General features: G+C 39.0%; 1 protein-coding gene across 1 annotated transcript in view; it reads left to right on the forward strand.

The window, feature by feature from the left end:
• Nucleotides 1-2,031: 2,031 nt before the first annotated feature.
• Nucleotides 2,032-21,505, forward strand: part of TRIT1 (tRNA isopentenyltransferase 1) — a 39,474-nt gene continuing 20,000 nt past the window's right edge. Inside the window, exon 1 of the mRNA XM_081057323.1 lies at nt 2,032-2,222. Coding sequence (XP_080913449.1) covers nt 2,040-2,222 — 183 coding nt within the window. The 5' untranslated portion in view covers nt 2,032-2,039. The remainder of the gene's footprint in view (nt 2,223-21,505) is intronic.

The following is a 21,505-nucleotide window of genomic DNA, read 5'->3' on the forward strand; positions in this document are numbered from 1 at the left end:
AGAGGTACAAATAAAATAGTGTAAAGGTATTAAAAAATATGTTCCCATTCTCTTTTAACAGGACTGGTAGAATTACAATGAATGGAAATAGTACAATGTTTTTCTCCCTTCTCATTTGTTTTGGACCATGGGCTCCATTCTGATTTAGAAGTCTTTCCTGCTCAGCATTTTAGTGATAATTCTCCCCATGGTCTACAGGATCCCTGTTCTCTTTGTTTCTATAGCAACAGTCCTGTGTTGCTTGGCTAGAAGCAATTTTCTGCTGCTGTGGTGAAGCCCCATTTTTTCATTCCTTTCTCCCCAGTTGCCTTGGAAACCAGCCTCTCCCTCTTCTGGTCTCTCAGTGGTAAATTCCACCCCTCCTTTTTTCTCTCTCTGTAGTAACAGTCACCTGGTCATGACTTGGACAGTGTTTTCCCATCTGGGAGTGAACATACTCCGTCATGGTCAGATTGTCATCATGAAATTAGCCTCCCCTTTGCTTTATTTGCATCATTTCTCCAGCTTGCCATCTTTCTGTTGGTTGTCATGGTAACTGTACCCTCTGAAAGTCTCCAGGCAAAGGCTCTATAGTTAACAACCATCATGTGAGAGTGTCTGCCAATATGTGGCCACACATCTCGGTTTTAAAACCAGCCCCAGGCAGGTACCACAAAGTGGAGAGAACAAGTCTTTTGATCAAAGCAGATTGGATTGAGAAACGGAGGTACAGGGGACCCTGGGATCTGGTGTTCTCCAAATAATACATGTGGCTACAAGAGTGGCCATTATGCCAATGGTGATCTAAGTGATTGAGAAATGTATTGGCAGTTATTCCAGGCAGGCCTGTAGTATGCTCTAAACTTCAATCCTAGTGATGTGATCTGAGAGCTAGGCAGAGCCAAGTAATCTCAGGGAGAAAGCAATTATCTCTTAAATTGGCTAACAAGAGGTTAGTACAATAGCTATTTATGTAGGCACTTTTACACATTATTGACAATTTCTCTGCCCTTAGGCTGCTGTTGACTCTTTAGTGAGGCAGATGGGGTGTTACTATCATCATAATACAAAGTGTTCAACAAATGGTAGTTGTTCTGTGCCAGGGCATTATAGCAGGCACTTTTCAGACATTACTTCATTTTCTCCTTATGGTAATCCTGAAAGGTGTTTAATGATAAGAAAATTGAGGCTAAGTGGTAAAATTAATTGTGTGAAGTCACACACTGATGTAACAGAGCTGGGATTTGAACCCAGTCCATCTAATTCCAAAGCCCTTTCTTAAAGGTTGTGGAGTATCCTAGATTTTGGTTCTCTCTGGTCCTAATTTTCCTACCTCCACTTTTAATCTGAGGGTTGCTACTACTTTATCCTTTCTGCCTTCTTTATTTTTTTCCTCTACATATTTTGTAGGTTGTTTACTTGCTTGTTTTTCTCTGTTCTCACCCCATCTCTTGCATCCTTTAGCCAAAGAGATGGAAAGTTTTGTCCTGCCTTCTGATTGCGTCTGAGTTTGCATTGTGGGATGAAAACAGTAGAGAAGCCACTCTTGCCTGATAACTGGTCAGATCTGATCCTGGAGAACGCCACCACTCTGAGCTCACTGGCTCTAGCACTAGATGTTAGACAAGCCATTCTTCTCTCCATTTAACAATTATTGAGTGCCTATTCAGTATCAGGTACTGTGCTAGGTACTGGAGATACAGCAATGACCTAGGCAGAGTCTGTTCCTTGCTTTTATGGAACTCACAGCCTGGAGTGGAAGTCAGACGATAAACAAGAGGTCGATTTATAATTTTATATTGTAATCAGTGCTATGAAGAAAAAGAACTGGGTGACGTGAAAGAAAGAATAACAGGGATAGATTTATTTTAGATAGGACTGACATCCTCCACGTAAAAGAGTTGGTAGTCGAAGCTCTGACACTAGCTAGTTGATGGCAGTTACGTGGGGAGCCTCTCAAGCTTGGGGACCTCGGTCCCGCAGCTCCCTACGGAACCCTAGGTCTGCGCAGGCGCACTGACGGTTGTCATGGGGACAGCTGCTCCCGCGCAAGCGCAGATATGTTCAAGATGGCTGCGGCGGCGGCTGCGCGAACAGTATCTGTGGGCCCTGGGCTCCAGGGCCTCCAACGGACACTGCCTCTTGTAGTGATTCTCGGGGCCACGGGCACCGGCAAATCCACCCTGGCGCTGCAGCTAGGCCAGCAGCTCGGTGGCGAGATCGTCAGCGCTGACTCCATGCAGGTATGACAGTGCGGCTGGTCTCCGGCCTGAAACCCGGAGGCGGGTCTCTGGCCAGAGTGGATTCCCTGTGACACGCAGGTCGTTAGTGGGTGAACCCCGAGGTTTATGGGGCGGAGGGGGGTTGATGAAAGGAAACCGTGATTATTAAGAGCCCACCACATGTGAGACATAGGGCCAGGAGTTTCCCTTTCATCACCTCATTTATTTCTTAGGTCGTTACTGTTTGTTAGGTACTGTTATTATAATATCTCCACTCCTGAGGGAATTCACCTAGGGAGGTGAGCCAGCCCTTCTCCATGTCACATAGCGAATAAGCGGAGGAACACAGTTGACATACAGACGTCCAGTAAATACCTTTTGAAGGAAAATTATTCCAGAGCTTTTGCTGTTTCGACTGTTCAGCCACACCACGATACATTGGTTACTGCCTACGGGTTGCTGCTGAGGGAAAGGCACAGGGTGGATAGTCAGGAGATTTGAATTCTAGTCACCAATCTGCCATCGGCCCCGTGACCTTACCTGTGTCGTTATTTTGGACGTATTTATCTGTAAAGTGGAGAAAAGGCTACCTACCTCATGTGGCTGTGGTGATTCATAAGCGAAGTGATTAATAAGCGAGATCGTGAGGGTTAGAATGAAGAGAAGGGTGGCCTGTTCTGAAGAAGGCCAGGCACTTGGTAAATGCTTGTTGAAGCTGAGATTTTTAACCCGCGGGCTGGTGGGAATCTGGAGGCTTTGTCCTCTGCCTTGAGTCAGAGGGAGGCCCACGAGTTTAGTACTCGTGCACTTGGGCGCATTTGTGCTCCGATTTAGAGTGGGTGCCATTTTGGGCAAATCTCTGAGAGAGGAGTTCCAGGTGCTATTTGTTGAAGAGAATTTACAGTTGGGTTTTCACAGAGTAAATGAGATGCCTGGTGCTGAAGGTAGCTAGCATCTGACGGGTACTGGGCAAAGGGGCAGTCCTCCCCGCTGTACCTCAGAAGTCTCTGGGCAAAGTTTCTACCCTCATTAGTTCATTTAGGGTGACACGAGCATCAACACACGTGAAATGATTAGGGTAATTCAGCAAATGTTGGTTTGCAACCTCTACTTTGTGCCAACTTGGAGACACAGACTTTATAGGAGATCCCAGCCCCGACTTTTCTAAGATATGCGACTTCAGCCTGACTTCTTCATACCCTTATTTCTTTTTCTGCAAAATAGGAAGAATAATATCAATAACAACATTGGGATGATTAAACGAGATAAAGTATGTAAAACACGTAACAATACCCGGCACATAGTAAGTGGTAAAAATATGATGGGTGCTGTTTTTCTGAAAGGCCGTTTTAGAGAGACAAAACCATGATTCCTGTCTTCAGGAAAATTTAGTCCTGCTAAACGTGAAACAAAACAGTTAATAAGTGTTTGAATTGTGCTGTTAATGATGCTTTGCAAAGTGGATGGGGTGGGGAGAAGAGAGACAAAAGTGTTAGATTTTATGATAGAATTTCTGAGAAGGGAGAAATCAATAAAGGCTGGCATAGTCATGGAAAGCTCTCTGAAAAGGGACTTGAAAGATAGGTGACGTTTGGATGGATAGATAGGACCCACTTTATAAAAATGGTGTATCTTGATTCACTCAGATTTTTTCCCTGTGGTTATAAGTAATTAGAATATGAGAATTAAATTTCTTTCATCTGGGGGAGTCCGTGCGGATTAATTAATGTATGAAAACACTTTGAAGATTATTGAGCTTTCTGAATTGGCTATAGGTTGTATTTAATTTTGATTATATCTTGGGTGTTCACAACATTTCCTTTTGGTCCCCATGGGAAAACTTTGATCTTAGATACTACTTTTCAGTCCAAATAATGAAATAAAGTATCTCTGCCCCATTCACTGTGAATGTACCCAATTCTTCATATGTACCTCTGCTTACCATGCCTTGTTAGGGTAGTGCTGCTTTGCTTGTTTTTTAGCCAGTGGAAGGAGATGATGCTTTTCAGTGAGTTGAGGTTGACTCAGAAATTTTTGGGTAAGCATGTGAACAAAATGGCATTCTTAGTGTTGAATCACCAGGTCCTTGGAAAGAATATTTTTAATTTCAAATAATCTACAGGCAGAATAACAATAATAATAACTTAAATGCATATAGCACTGTTTATAAAATGCTTACATTTTTTTTATCTTCACAATAACCTCATAAGGTAGATGTTATTATTTCATAGATAAGTAAACAGGCTCAAGGCCTTATAGTAAGTAGCAGACATGAAGTTAAAACATCGGTCTCTACTTTTCATGCCCAGCGCTTTATCTACACAAAGCCATCCCTTTTACGTGAGGCAGGAGCTGTGGGATTCAGTCATTAGAGAGTATTTCTTAATTTGTATGCCACTTTTCTTTCACAAGAGTGTGCGGTATTTTGATCAGGATATAAAATATATTTTAGGATTCATATTGTGAATCACAGTGTGAATTCATAGTGATGTCTGTCAAGTGAAGTGTTGAGCTGAGTGGTGGCCACATGATGCATTGCTTACGGAGATAAAACATGCTGAAACTAAGGGATCATTTAATGTCAATAATTTAATGATAGCAAAGACAAAGAATGTTTACTGGAGCAAAGGGGGAAATCTGGCCTTGTGGAGAGCCTAGACAGAGCAGTACCCTTCTTTCTTGTAACAGCCACACAGACCAAAGGGTGACAAAATAGAACGTGATGGTTAGAAATGTTTTCAAGTTTCCAAGTCAATCTTTTTAAAAACCAATATTTGCATTTTAGTAATACCTTTTGGAATGCTGTCCAGAATTTTGGATTTCAGAAGTGTACTAGTAACCCACAAAGGATCATAAAATACTGCCTGAAATTTTAAATTGTGTTGCACCTCATGGGTGGTGTGCCATCCCTTTGTCCTACCTTAACTGTAGGGTCATTTCAACCCCTACAGTTGAAATGACCCTACCAGGGGAATTCCCATCCAGGGAAAGTGCTGGTTTTTGGTAAATGCTGAATACGTACTTTAAGTATTAAGGTAAAACCACAATGGAGTGTTAAGGGTATATCTAGGGTGATAATATTGTCATGGAGCCTGATCAATAATGACTTGCATCTGTGGCCATGTAGCAGCTGAAGGTTCTGTCTGTCCTTGTTTCCCGTTCTTATGTATGAGATTTGTTGACTGGGAAGTCAGAACTTTGAGGGATTACTTGCTTAGGGACCCCTGCTGGGTTCTTCTGTGGATTCTCCATGGCAGTTGTGAGAAAAGGGAGAAACAACATTTATGCTTTATTTTCTGAGTTTTCCAAACCTCAGGGTCACAAATTTTAGAAACATAAGTATTTTCAGTCAGTAGCAAGAGTCTAAATTCAAGGAGGGGCAGGTAATACAATCCCTGTTTTCCAGGATGGAAAAACTGAGGTAGAGAAAGATTACAGAGCAGGCTGGGGATCACACTGCAAGACACTTGCACACCGGGAATTGGATCGGGGACTTCTGACTCATGTGCAGTGTCTCATATATTGCAGGAAGATGATACTGAAGGTCTTCTTTTCAGTCTGAGTCGTTTTCTTGGCATGTAAATTCAAGGTACAATGCATTGCCTTCAGTGACTGGATGAAACATTGTACTGAGAAATTTGAAGGCACTTGCCAAAAGATGTACAATGACTGCCTGGAAATACAGGCTACCAACTATACGCCAAGAGAAAATACACAAAGTGTTCTATTTTGGTTTGTAGAGAGGAAGTATCTCTACTGCCTTAGTTCTTCCAGTCCTGCAGAGAAGCAGTAGTCATACATAGGAGCACAGTTCCCTTTGTGTTTGTCTAAACCTACAAGAGGAGAAGCAAATGATTTTTGGCAGTCTGACTAGTAAGACGGCTATGTGTCATTTAATAGATGTGGAGTTCTGCGTTCTTTTTGTCTGCTTTGGCACATAATTTAGGAGCAGTGTTTTTTTGTTTGCTTGTTTGTTTTTAGCAAAGGACCACTGTCTATTAGTGTTCAAGGAGATCTGGGATGTATGAGGGAAGGATATGAAAGGAGAGATGGGATAGTGGTTTCCTATAGGACATGAAATAAGTCACGAAAACCTGTTAACCAGGACAGATGGGAGCTACTTGGAGGTTATTGGCGGAGGCAATCTTTTAAAAGGACTGAGCCTGACAAGAGGCCAAGAAGGAAATCTCAAAATTTTTGACTCATCTGAAAAATATGAGTTTCTAAGGTCCCTTGGTTCACCTTCATTGTAAGTGAATTTAGTTTTCCTTTGGCTACAGTATTAAGCTTGGGTGAGTTGTACATATACACTTTTTTTGCAGCTATGGGGAGAACTTTGGAGTCAAACTTCCTATGTTACTATGTAAAGAAAGAGAAGTGACTCCTGGCCAAATGGGAAATTGTAGTAGAGCGTAACTCGGACTTGGAGATTCAGATTTGTGAGTATCAGGTGGTCCCCTGATGCTTTAAGAGTCTGGGGCTCCATTTTAAAAAGGGATATATGTTTGAGGGGTAAAAGTTATTTGGGTTGTATAGGAATTCATCTATGTGTGTATGGACTCTAGTATGGCTTAACCGAATTGATTTTGGTTTTGTATGTAGTTTGTTGAATAAATTTGAATCAGACCAGGGTCCTTTTTGTCTCTTTGCTTACCTTTGGAGCCCTGCTTCTGCGCTGGAGCCTCACCACTGCTCCCTTCTCGTTGTTCAAGTTCTTAGCACTGTACCATAGATAATAATAATAATAATATTGAAATAATAATAATACCCTGTTTCCCCGAAAATAAGATCTAGCCGGACAATCAGCTCTAATGTGTCTTTTGGAGCAAAAATTAATATAAGACCCGGTATTATATTATATTATATTATACCCAGTCTTATATAAGACCAGGCCTTATATTAATTTTTGCTCCAAAAGATGCATTAGAGCTGATTGTCCATCTAGGTCTTATTTTCAGGGAAACACGGTATATATGCCAAAAACTGTTCTAAAAGTTTTTCATACATTAGGTTGGTGCAAAAGTAATTGTGGTTTAAAAGGTTAAAAATAATTGCAAAAACCGCAATTACTTTTCCACTAACTTAATATTATCTCATTTAATATCCTCATCACAACCATATGAGGTAGGTGCTATTAGTATCTCACCCCTACCAAGAATTACTTTCTTCAACCCTCAACTCTATGCTAGTCTTATGTTTTTCCCCCACCTCTTCCTATTTATCCATTCATTCTCCATCCATTTGTTGCCTGTATTCCACTGTACACATTTCATTAGGCAGAGAAGAAAGAAGAATATTCTTGACAAAAAGAACAGCATGAGCAAAGTAGAAGAAGAATGAAAGAGTGCACAGGAAGTTTTCAAGGAATGACCAGTAACTATCTGGCATCTAGGAAACTTGAGGGACAGCAGTAGGAGGTGAAATTAAAACTGTGGACTCTGGGAACAAATTTTAGAAGCCCTCGAAAGGCACGCCATAAAGTTTGGGGTTTTAAACAGGGAAGTAATAGTAAATCTTTTTCATAAGGTAACATAGATGGCTGGGTGGAGGTTGGGTTAGGAAGGGATACACAGTTTAGGATTCTGTTCGTTTAGTTCAGCCTGAGTGAAAAAGCCTGGAGTTGTGCTGTGGCTGGGGATAAGAGGTAACCATTTTGAAATTTGGAGACAGAACTAGTAGGATTTTGGTTAATGAAATGGAAGCATTGTGAGAAAAAATGTTGTAGAACAAAAGCCTTTTTGTGTTTGGAAAAAAAGGACACATGCTTATTGAAAAAAATCCAGATAACACAGAAAAGTACAAAGGAAATGTCATCATAGTCTTTGCACCCAGAGATAACCATTTTAAAATTTGGTTACATCTTTTGGTGTACATCCTTCCAGACATTTGTCTATGTATTTATGCATATGTGTACATGTAGTTTTTCCCCCCAATTTTTTTATTGTGGTAAACTACACATAAAATTTACCATCTTAACTATTTTTAAGTGTACAGATCAGTGGCATTAAACATATTCATAACGTGTAACTGTTACCACCACCATCTTCATAACTCTTTTTATGTTATAAAACTGAAACTCTGTGCTCATTAAACAGTAACTCCCCATTTCTCCTTTCTTCCAGCCCTTGGCAACCACCATTCAACTTTCTATGTCTATGATTTTGATTATTCTTAAGTATTTCATATAAGTGGAATGTTATAGTATTTGTGTGTTTTTTTGTGACTGGCTTGTTTCACTTAGCATAATGTCCTCAAGTTTCATCCATGTGTATGTTTTTACATAAGTTGATGAGTACATTTCATGCTATCCTGTGTCCTGCTTTTTCCCCCTCTTAACAGTATGCTATGGATATCTTTATGTGTTAATGTATATAACTCCACATCAGTGGTCTCAATCTGGGGTAATTTTGCCTCCCAGGGGACACTGGGCAATCTCTGGAAACATTTTTGGTTATAACAAGTGGGGCGGTGGGTTGCTGCATTGAATGGATAGAAACCAGTAATGCTGCTAAATGTCATACTATGCATAAAACAGACCCTCACGACAAAGAATTATCTGGCCCAATATATCAGTATATAGTACTGAGGTTGAGAAATCCTGTTCTACATTATTATCATCTTTAAATTTTGAAGCAATTGTAGATTTGTCCAAGAGTTTCAGAGTCCAGAGAGTACTTGTATACCTTTCACCCACCTTCTGAAATGAACATCTTACTTCATCATGGTACATTTATCAAAACTAATGCATTAACATAGGTATAATACTGTTAACTGTAGACTTTATTTGGATTTCAGCAGTTTTTCTACTAATACCCCTTTTCTGTTTAGAATACCATACTGCTTTTAGTCATCATGTTTCCATAGTCTCCAATCTGTGACATTTGTCAGTCTTTCCTTGTCTTTCATGATTTTGATACTTTTTAAAGGAAACTGGTCACCTGTTTTGTAGACTGCCTCTCAATTTGGGTTTCTTATGATTAGATTGGCATTATGGGTTTTGGGAAAGCATACCACGGAGGTGAAGTACCCTTTTCATTTCATTATATGGGGGTATGATATCATCATGGTATCACGATATCAACACGACTTATTTCTGGTGATGTTAACCTTGATCATTTGGTTTAGGTTGTGTCTGCCAGATTCCTCTGCTGTAAAGTCAGATTTTTCCCCCCTTTCTATACTCTATTTTTCAGAAATGAGTTGCTACCGTGTTTCCCCGAAAATAAGACCAGGTCTTATATTAATTTTTGCTCCAAAAGACACTTTGGGGTGTATTTTCAGGGAATGTTTTGTTTTTTCATGTACAACAATCTATGTTTGTTCAAATACAGTCATGTCATTTTCTGGAACATCGTCATAATGTACTAAATGTGTCCGTCTGGCTGATGATCTTAACTGGGGCTTAGTTTTGGGGTAGGCCTTATTTTGGGGGAAATACGGTAAGTCCAATCCACATTGAAGGGGAGGGGAGTTAAGGTCGACCTCTTGGAGGGAAGAATATCAAAGAATTTGTGGACATATGTAGATTAATAAATATTTTAGAGGAGTAATTAATAAATATGTTAGAGGAAATACTTTGAGAGCATTTATCAATGAATGGCTTTTTTGTGCTGCAGTTACTGTGATAATTTCTGTCATTCCTTCTACTTTTATTATTGAAATCTTTAGCAAAAATTTGTCTTTTCTCCCCCATTTACAATACTAAGTTATTTATTTTGTTGCTCAAATTATTCCAACTTTGGTGATTGGGTGCTCTTTCACATTGACTCTTTTGTGTTCTTTGTCATGCCCTCTATTTGCTTGTTTGTTTAGCACATCTTACTTTCTGGCACTACAAGATACTCCCAGCTTGAATCAGCCATTTCTTCAAGGATCCCTGGTTCCTTTTATTGGTGAATGGTATTTAGAAACCAAGATCTGGGTGCAAGTTATGCTTGTTGGTACTGGGATATCAATACTTCTAGGCCTTTCAGTGGAAAGAGCTAGGTAACATATGTATGTACCCTAATCGGTGTGTACACAAATACCTGTATTTCTGTATCTGTGTCTATATTAAAATAAACATGAGTTTGTACTGGTATCTCTGACTGTACTCTGGCACCACAGGATTATTCTAGTCTTCCTCCCTTGCTTATTTGTGACTTCTTTCTCTGAATGTAAGAAATCTGGCACTCATCAATATATTTACTGATTTGTTACTTATACATATATTTTTTGTAGTTTTAGTAGTTACTTCTATGAGAAAGAAATTTACCAACTTACAGTTCTTTTTGTTCATTTTAACTTTATGGTATCCAGTCACAACATTTTTTTTTTTACAAAGTTACCTTATTTTGCTGTGTATAATGCGCACTTTATTACCCAAATTTGTGAGGGGAAAAATAGGGATGCTCATTCTACATGGGTAGTACTAATTCCGTATCTATATAAATGTTTTTAGTTCTTTTATTTATGCTTATGAGTTAAAAGTGTAACTCTAGAGGTCAATAACAATATTTGTATGCAAAATAATACCCTGGAACATGATAATCGGTTTTGTTGAACTTATGACGAACTTGGAACGAAGAAGATGTCTTGACCTTCTATGATGTGTAAATATTGTAAATTTGTTCCCAGTACATAAAATTTCTTGTACCGTAATATGTTGAAAAATATTAAAATTCCTTTGTACTACAAAAAACAAGTACCTAAAAGTAAACAAACAAAAATTTGAATTAAAAAATGAAAATGAAAGATTTTTCCCCTGAATGTTTGGACAGAAAACGTACGTGTGCGTTATATCCGGCAAAATACAGTACTTTGGTCAGCTCCCTTTTTGCCCTCACCCCTTTCAAGTGAGTTTATATCATACATTTGTAATATAGTTAGATTCACTTGTTATGGTGTGTATTCTATCCTGGGCTCCCCAGCCATTCTGGTTATTAAAAAAAAAATGCATACAGTAAAGTGCATTTTTTGTTATGTACAGTTCTGTGGTTTTGCCAAATGCAGAGTTAGGTATCCACCATAACAGTACCATACGAAACAGTTCCATCACTATAACACTTGCCTTTTGTGACCTCTTTGTAGTCAACTTCTGTACCTTTCTCAAACTTTTGGCAACCACTGATCTGTTTTCCATCCCTATAGTTTTGCCTTTTCCATAATGTCATATACATGGAAGTCATATAATATGTAGCCTTTGGAGTCTGATTTTTTTCACTTAGCAAAATACATTTAAATTTTTTTTCAGTTTTATTAGTTCATTACTCTTTATTGCTGTGTTATTCTGTTGTATGATGTACCATGGTATATTCATTCATCTATGAAAGGACATCTGGGTTTACAGTTTTTAGCAGTTATAAAGAAAGCTATTATAAACATTCATGTACAGTGTTGTTTAACTTTACAGGATTGGTTTAACTCTATAGGAAACTACTAAACTATTTTCAAAAATGGCTGTACCATGTTGCATTCCTACTAGCAGTGAATGAGAATTTCCTCTGTAATCTCTGCAGCATTTGGTACTATTTTTTTCAATTTTAGCAATTCTAGTAGGTGTATACTGGTATCTCATGGTGGTTAACTTACATTTCCCTAAAGGCTAATGATGTTGAGCATTTTTTCATATGCTTATTTGCCATCTGTGTATTATCTTTGGCGAAGTGTGTCAGATCTTTGGGGGGTGGTGGTGTCTTATTGTTGAATTTTAAGAGTACTTTTTATATTCTGTGTACAAATCCTTTATCAGATATGTTATTTGTAAATGTTTTTTCCTATTCTGTGGCTTATTTTTTCATTTTCTTCACAGGGTCTTTCACAGAAAAAGTTTCAGATTTTCACTTGTCTATTTTTTTATTTTATGTATTGTGTCTTTTTTCTTTTGTGGGTTGACTGTGTCTTTAAAAACTCATTGCCAAACCCACAGTCATACAGATTTTCTCTTGTTTTTTTAAGAGAAGTTTTATTTTTACAAAAGTTTTATTGCATTGCATTTTATATTTAGGTCTCTGATCTGTTTTGAGTGAATTTTTGTGTAAGGTGTGAGATATGTATGGATGTCCAATTGTACTAGCACTGCTTTTGAAAGACTATCCTTTTTCCATTGAATTGCCTTTGCACCTTTGTCAAAAACCAATTGTATTTAGGTGGGTCTATTTCTTATGTCTCTGTTCTGTTCCATTGATCTGTGTGTTTATTCTTTTGCTAATATTACATTGTCTTGATTACCATAGCTTTATAATAAATCTTGAAATTGGATAGTGTAAGCTCTCCAACTTTCTACATTACTGTGTTGAATTCCATTTTATAGGTGTATCATAATTTATTTAACCAGGTTTCTACTGAAGGACATTTAGAGGGTTCAGTTTTTTGCTGTAATACATGAGGCTGAGGTGAACATCATTGCACATCTTTTTGCACTTGTGTGATTCTCTTCAGGGTAAATTCCTAGAATGGGATTGCTGGATGAGAGGATGTACATATTACTTTTTTTTCTTCTTCTAATTTTCTAAGAGCTTTATTAGAAGATATATTATTTTTCTCAATTGAGATGAAATTCACATAACAGTAACCATTTTAAAGTGAACAGTTCCGTAGCATTTAGTACATTTACAATGTTGTACAACCACCACCTTTATCTAGTTCCAAAATATTCCCATCACCCCAAAAGAAAACCCCGTACCGATTAAGCAGTTACTTCCCCCTTTCCTGTGACAGCCACCAGTCTGCTTTCTGTCTCTATAGAGTTTACCTATTTTGGATGTTTCATATAAATGAGATCATACAATATGCAACCTTTTCTATCTGGCTTCTTCACTTACATTACTTGTAGCAATATTGGTACTTCATTTTTATGGTTGAATAATATTCCATTGTATGCATAAATCACAATCTGTCCATCTGATAATGGACATTAGCACCTGTAAGCAGTTGTGAGTATGCCGCTGTGATCATGTGTATACAAGTATTTGTTTTCAGTCATTTTGGGCATACAGCTAGGAGTGGAATTACTGGGTCATATGGTAATTCTATGTTTAACTTTACGAGAAACTGCCAAACTCTGTTTACACAGTGGCTACACCATTTTACATCTTCACCAACAAGGTACGAGGATACCAATTTCTCCAACACTTGTTATTTTCCTTTTCTTTCTTTTTTCTTTTTCTTTCTTTCTTTCTTTCTTTCTTTCTTTCTTTCTTTCTTTCTTTCTTTCTTTCTTTCTTTCTTTCTTTCTTTCTTTCTTTCTTTCTTTTTCTTTCTTTCTTTCTTTCTTTCTCTCTTTCTTTCTCACTTTCTTTCTCACTTTCTTTCTCTCTCTCTCTCCCTCTCCCTCTCCCTCTCCCTCTCCCTCTCCCTCTCCCTCTTCCTCTCCCTCTCCCTCCCCCTCCCCCACCCCTCCCCCTCCCCTCCCCCTTCCCCTCCCCCTCCCCCTCTCCCTCTGCCTCCCTCCCTTTTTTCCCCCTACCTTGTAGTCTCCTAGTGGATGTGAAAGTGGTGTCTCATTGTGGTTTGGGTTTACATTTCCCTCATGGCTAATGATATTGGGCATCTTTTCATGTATTTGTTGGCCATTTGTGTATTTTCTTTGGGAAAATACCTATTTAGGTCCTTTCTTCATTTTTAAATTTGGTTGGTTGTCTTTTGGTTGTTGAGTTGCACACATTTTATTTTGATACATATTGCCAGACTGCTTTCAAGAAAGTTTGTACCAGTTGAATGTCTGTTTCCCCTCACCCTGGCAATTTGTGTATTACCTGTCTTTTTCATCAATGTCAGTCTGGTAAACAAGAAATGGATTTCATTCTAATTTCATTTCTTAGGTTAATTGTCTTTTCAAGGGTACATTGACCGTTTGTGTTTTTCTGTTTTGAATTTCCTGTCCATACTTGTTGTGCCCACTTCTATATAATGGTTAACATTTTTGTATTTATTGAGTTGTAAGAGCTTTTTGTGTATTGTGAGTTTTAACCCTTTGTATAGTCTCATATATTGGAAGTATTTTTTCACTTTGTCATTTGCTTTTGACTTTCATGATCTTTTTTTTTTTTTGCCATATAAAGGTTATAAATTAGTATACTCTTGTACGCTTTTTAGGAGTACAAAAAAGTGCTTGTCTGAAGTTTATAACGCATTTAGCTGTTGGAACTTACAGATGTAAATAAAAAATGTCGTTGATTTCTAGTGCAAATGAGGATCTACCAACCAGGTCTTCGTTGCACCTGTTGCTCTTCCTGTGGAGCCCCTTACATACGTGTAGGTAGTTGCAGATGAAATACGGGATTCTGCATTGTCCCAGCTTACTTAGATCTGAATACCTTTGGTTAGCTACCCAATGAATTTCCTTTTCTCTGGGGAGGTAGGGCGTTTACATCCTGTTGCACCGCACAATACTTGTAACAGGGTTCTTACTCCTAGCTGCACACTGGAATCACCTGGAAAGTCTTAGAAATACTGATGCTTAGGCTTATAGTATTCAATAAATATTCATTAGAATTAGATGATTTGCTTAACACTTCAGGTGCCAGTATTCTCTCTTAATTTATAGTCAATCTTTATTCTAAGGTCTTCATTTAGCCTACAGTGTTTCCCCGAAAATAAGACCGGGTCTTATATTAATTTTTGCTCCAAAAGACGCATTAGGGCTTATGTTCAGGGGATGTCATCCTGAAACATCATTCTAGGGCTTCTTTTCCAGTTAGGTCTTATTTTTTGGGAAACATGGTAGTAGGCAGTTTAATTTACTGGGAAAACTGGGTTTTAGTCTCAGCTTTGCCACTAACTTACTATATATGTCACTTTGGACAAGTTACTGCCCCTCTCTGGGCTTAAGTTCTCCTTTGGGGATATTAGGGAGGGGAAACTGATTGGATTAGTTCAGGGATCGCAGACTTTCTGTTAAGGTCCAGGTAGTAAATAATTTAGGTTTTGTGTGCTACACGGTGTCTGTCTGTTACAGTGTCTGAAGCTCCTTGCAGCTCTGGTATTGTGTGGTTCTCTTCTTTCAAACGCTAAGCAGGAGTCTAACTTTAAAGAGTCAAGGAAAGTCTTATTTAAATACATCAATTAAATATAAATGACATCAAGCACTTATATAATGCTTACTATTTGCCTGGCACTATTCTAAACATTTTACATATATTAAGTAATCATCAGACTAACCCAGTGAGGAGTATAGGTGCTATTACTTCTGTTTTGTAGATGAGAAAATTTGAGGCAAAGAAAAATTAGATAAATAACCTGTCAAATGAAGGCTACAGCTGGGTAGTAGGGTCAGAATTTGAACCCAGGCATCCCGCCTTCATTGTACGCTATTGCTTTCCCTAACTTAGATGTACACCTCCAAGTAATGGAGCACCTTGGCTATTATATTCTATCACAGGTATCCTAAGATAGAATATCCTTGACACCATCAAAATTAGGCAATCACGAGGCTGTAAAGATGGCCACAGAATGGAACCTTTATTAATTTTATTTTCTCAAAAGAACGCTTTTGTTTCAATCTCAGCATTACAGTCACATGGCGTTGTCTGTGTCTGTATTTCTGTCTTTCTGTAACACTTACTCTTGAGAACCTTCAAGGGGATCAGTGTATGTTAAGCTAGCTGTCTTCTCCGTTTCTGGAACTTTATTTCACCTTAGTAGGAATTAAGTAAGTAAGCCAGTAGACCAGAGTCAAATAGGGATAAAAATTCTCCTGAAAGGAGGCGGCAGCAACAGTTTGGGTTGTGTTACAGGCAGAGCATCGGCTGTAGTCCTGTCTCTACTACCAGCCAGTTATATGGGCAGGGGCGCTCTCTGAGCCTCAGTATTCCAAGTATGCAATTTCCAGTGATTGGACTAGGTGGACGATTTCTGAATTTCCTTATATCCATGCTTTGGACTCCTAAGCAGCCAATGCAAAGGTTCTTCATTATAAAGTTTCTCATGTTTTAACTTAAAAGTATGTGCCAATTTTGCATTCTCTGCCCTAATCTGCCTATATTTATTTAGATGCGAAAATGTTTCAAATTCTTTCTACCACTTAGTAAGATTGATACTCTGGAAGAATGCATCCTGTACATGTATTTTTCCGTTTGAGAAGCATAGCCTTCTATTAACGATTGTTGTCCCTTTTCCCTTAAATAGAGCTAGGCATAGGAAGAATAAAAGTCATGATCTGAGCTATGAGTTCCACTCCTATGAAACCACTGAGCTATGAAACCACTCCTCTCACCAGACTGACTGAATAGGTCAGGTACAAGTTTTCCCCTTACCAAGCATATTAATACCTGTCTGATTTATTCAGCAAATCTGCAGATGAATTTCTGCCAAACAAAGCTGAAAGGTGTAGTTGCCTGCCATGATGTTCCTACAGGTAATTTATTCTTTCTAACCTAGTAACATGTAAAATTTTTTAAAAAGTCATCCTTTTATTAAAGAAAAGTTAGCCAAGAGACTGACCTTTTCCCTACTCTTCAACATCTCCGTTGAATAATCAAACTCAAATTCAATTTCTTTTCATCACAAAAGAAAATCATCAAATATATGGTGATGGAAGGAGAACTGACTCTGGGTGGTGAACACACAATGGGGTTTATAGATGTTGTAATACAGAATTGTACACCTGAAATCTATGTAATTTCACTAATAATTGTCACCCCAATAAATTTAAAAAGAAAATCAACTTTCTGGTGAGTGCCAACATTCTTAAAAAAAATTTTTTTTTTCTTTCACTCTCCTATGCTAAAACATTTTTCTGTGAAGCTTGGACTGCTAGAATTAGAAGGGATGTTAGTTAGATGTGAGGAACTTGAGGTTTCAGGAGAGAAAGCTGACTTCCCAAAGTCAAAAAGCTTATTTGTACAGAACAAAGATCAACAACATGGTGGAAAAAGAACACTGATTGTGAAGTCAGAAGACCGGGTTCCAAGTTTGCCTGTGCCACTAACTAACTGTGTGACTTTGGGCAGGTTACCTAATGTGTCTCATCTTCTATCCTCATTGGTAAAATGGGCGCAGCATAACTTCATAGGGTATGAAATTCTTAGTGTAGGATCTAGCAATCGGTACCTCAGACACCCAGTATTTATGAAGTATATTCCAAGTATTAGGCACCGTGCTAGGTGCTGGAGCTAGAGAGAAGATGCACAATTTCTCCTTCAGAGCTTGTAGTCTAGTGGGGGAGATAGAAATCTTTTCAAGTTATGTACAATAAGTTCTGTGATAGAGGTAAATATAGGGGACTGTGGGAGCACAGATGAGGAGGACCGGGGAGGGAAATCGAGGCAGGCTTTCATTAGGACGTAATGCTAAAGAGTTTGGGGCTGGATAAGATCCGACTTTCACTTTAGAAATATCACTAGCTGCAGTGTGGACATATATTGGAGGGGTCATACCCTAAAGGTAGGAAGATCCATGAGGAAGCTGATGGAAGAGTCTAGTTAAGAAATCATGAAGCCTTCAGTTGATGTAATGGCATGGGAATGTAGTGATGGTGGTGAGCTTTGAGAGAATTCTAGGGACTAGTATGGTTAGAAGTTGAGACAGATTGGAAGTGTGGGAGGGAGAGAGAGACAGACAGATATTAGGATCACTTCAAGATTTTTGGTTTGATTATCTAGGTAGTTCATTCAAGTATGGCTGGGAAGATAAGGAATTCCCTTTTGGACATCACAGGTTTCAGGTGCCTGTTTGGAGTGATGGTGATGATGATGAAAACGCTGATAACGCTAGCTTGCTAACATTTACTCACTGCTTCCTATAGACAGGCCCTGTTTCATAGGTTTCGCATGTATTAGTTATTTACTTATCACAGTTAACCCTTTGAGGTTAGATTTAAGATTATCCTCACTTTAGGGGCGGCCGGATGGCTCAGTTGGTCAGAACGCGAGCTCTCAACAACAAGGCTGCCTGTTCAATTCCCGCATGGAATTGCGCCCTCTGCAACTAAAGATTGAAAACGGTGACTGACTTGGAGTTGAGCTGCGCCCCCCCACAACTAGCTTGAAGGACAACGACTTGGAGCTGATGGGCCCTGGAGAGACACACTGTTCCCCAATATTCCCCAATAAAATTTTAAAAAAATTATCCTCACTTTATATAAATAAGAAATCTGAGGCATAGAGAGATTAAATAACTTGTGCAAGGTTACATAACCAGTAAGTGGTAGAGCCAGGACTTAAATCCAGAGTCCCGACTGTTACCTACTTCACTATATTATATGCCCCGCATTGATGATGGAAATGTCCACTAGGCGGTTACGTATCCAGGTCTGGCTTTATGAGAGAGGAGTAGATTGCAGGCATGGGTCTTGGGAGTTACCAGCACAGACATGGTTATGGAAGCCATGAGTGTCAATCAGAGAAAGTTTGTAGTATAGAAATGGCAGGCCAATGCCATAAAAACTGCCATTTTTCAATATCGTTCCCACGACAGACATTGCTGATAGATCAGTGGCTGGCCTCAGTAAAGGAAACTGAGGAAAGGCCAGTTATTTCTATCTGTGTCTCTTACTAGCCTGGCCTCCTTGAGGACAGAGAAGAAAAGCTAGAGAGACTGGTGCCATGGAAGCCCCAAAGGAGAGTGATTTATGAAGGAGGGAGAGCGCAGTACCGTGTTTCCCTGAAAATAAGGCCTATCCAGATCATCAGCTCTCCTGGTCTTTTGGAGCAAAAATTAATACAAGACCAGCCTTATATTAAAATAATATAATATTTTTAATATTTTAATATAAGGCTGGGTCTTATATAAGACCGGGTATAATACAATATAATGTAATATAAATAATATAATACTGGGTTTTATATTAATTTTTGCTCCAAAATACGCATTAGAGCTGACGGTCTGGCTAGGTCTTATTTTCGGGGAAACACGGTAGTGCCAGATTGGGGCTTTTTCCATTATGTGTTTTGAGAGCTGAGTAGAAAACTGTTATGTTTAGCAGTCAGGTTCATTGGTGATCTCAGGGAGTGAGGTGTCCCTAGAGTTGGTGGGATGGGTGGCGGGAGAGGGCAGCAGCAGATAAGGTGGGTGGTTGTATTGATCCGTAATCCAAGCTTGTGGTTTTCAAGGCAGGTATAACCCATAGTGGGAAGAAAGTGATGAAGGATTTCAGGATCTAATTTGGAGTGGGAAGGAAATGAAAGGAGAAGATAACTTGGAGAGAAGGACCAAACTAGGGGGGCAGCGTTTCCTCTTGTTTGTAGACAGCGGTGTTGGGGCACCGAGCCAGCCAGCACCCAGACAGAGCTTCATGATCTGCCTAGTGCCCAGGGTACTGCTGATTGGCACACTCATTACCACCACCCTGCAGCATGACAGCCCCACAGGGTTGGAGCCTTAATGAGTGGCATCTTTGCTGTACACTTAAAGATTTGGGAGAGTTTCTCCACAGTGACGTTTCTTGAGATCAGGGTTTCTCACCTTCCGGACTGTTGACAATTTGGGGCCAGGTAATTCTTTGTGTTGAGGGCAGGGATGTGTCCAGTGCATTGTAGAATGTTCAGCAGCATCTCTAGCCTCTACCCACTGGGTGCCAGCAACACCCCCACCCCTGCAGTTGTGACAGCCAAAAATGTTTCCAGACATTGCCAAAAGTCCCCTGGTAGATAGATTCGCTTCTGGTTCACCACAACTCTAGATTCTGCTGGGTTTCCTCTGCTGGGTCTCTTGAAGATTTCCCTCACTGTCATTAGCTTCTCTGAGCACTCAGCTCTTTTGGTTTGGAGAGGACAGGTTATTTCAGCCTTCTGGCCTTTGCCCAAATTTTTTTAGTCTGGAAATAAACTCTCAATAAAGGTCAAAGAGGCGTATGTCCTTATAGTACCTGGTTAGATACCTAGAACATTAAATGTTTAGGGGTTATATTTAGAGAAGGTCGTACAGTGAAACTTTAATATTTGTCTTATAAACTTTCATATCACTTATCTCTTTATAGTAGTTATTTCTATCTGTATCTCTTACTAGCCTGGCCTCCTTGAGGGACCCTTTCTTAATCTTCTTTGCATGCCTAACATCTGTGGAGTACCTGGCACATAGTAGGCTCTCAGCACATGTTTGCTGAGATACATCAGTTATCTCAGCAAAGTAGGCTAAGTAGGTTAAACCTGTAATTTTTCAGAGTATTTCAGTTATCAGGCCTCACAAAGAGGCCAGAATTCCCTTAATATTGTCAAAATCTGATTTGTGCAGAAAGAAGCATTTTATCCAGTCATTTCTATCTACACAGGTCTCAGGTATCCTCTGGGAGAATGGAAAATGGAACAGAGTGACATGCTTTCTTTAGCAGATAACACAGAGCCTTCTCGCTCTTCCTAGCACCCAGGTCTGATTGTTCTATAGGTAGAGAAACTATAATTAAAACTGGAAAAGATGTGAAATGTAAGGCAATAAGCTACAAACCTAACTATTCTGTTAGAAGAATCTTTTCTAGGGAAGTAATAAAATTATAAGCCCAATTGTGACATTTACAATGTGAGTATCTTTATAGACCAAATGTGACATTTACAAAATTGATTGGTTTTTTGGTTTGTTTACATATTTATTCTTAGTGCAAATATGTAAAACATTGCTGTGTTTTTCTTTTTGGCTGTGCAGTGATTTTATTTGATTAATAATGTACACCATAACATGCATAATTCATAACTGTACAATTCAATAAACTATCAAAAACTGAAAATACCTATAGAACGTGCTGGTAGAGATGTTTATACATTTTGGATTTTTTGGAGGTAGGAGGTGGTAATTGTACATTTGCAACTGTGCGTTTCCTTAACATTAATCTCAGTGTTAAAAATGAGGATCCATGTACAGAGTTCAGAAATGTTCTGGCAAAAGTGAGTCATTGCTATATGAATTCTTTAACATTGGGTAATTTGGAACTCGAAGCGACAACAGAGCCAACTGCAGGCTGTGGGAAGAGAGGGAGAGGAACATGCACTTATTACCTCCTTTTCCCCTTTGGTTGTTTTCATTTGCACGGAAGACCCCAGTATACAGAGTACTCTATGGCACTTTATAACAAAAGGAGGAAGTATTGTTCAAGATAGACAGAAGAGAACACCCTATGAGTTAAGATGCCATCAGTATTCACGTGGAAGAATCCAAGTCTGTTGTCAGGCGCAGATTAAATGAATTAAAGGCAGAGCTGGTTCTTTCTGTATGACTATATTTTTTCTGTGCACTGTTTTACTAATTAATAGTTTTCTTTTACTTGAAGATAGCTTATATCCTTGTTGGGTAAATAACCTCAATAGCTAAGAGCACAGAGGCTTCAGAATGATGAATAGTGACACTAAAATTATTTCCCATTCTCCCTGTGTTGTGACAGTAGCATTGGTAGTAGT

This window comes from Rhinolophus hipposideros (assembly GCF_964194185.1).
Source record: "Rhinolophus hipposideros genome assembly, chromosome: 8".
NCBI classification, from domain to species: Eukaryota; Metazoa; Chordata; class Mammalia; order Chiroptera; family Rhinolophidae; genus Rhinolophus; species Rhinolophus hipposideros.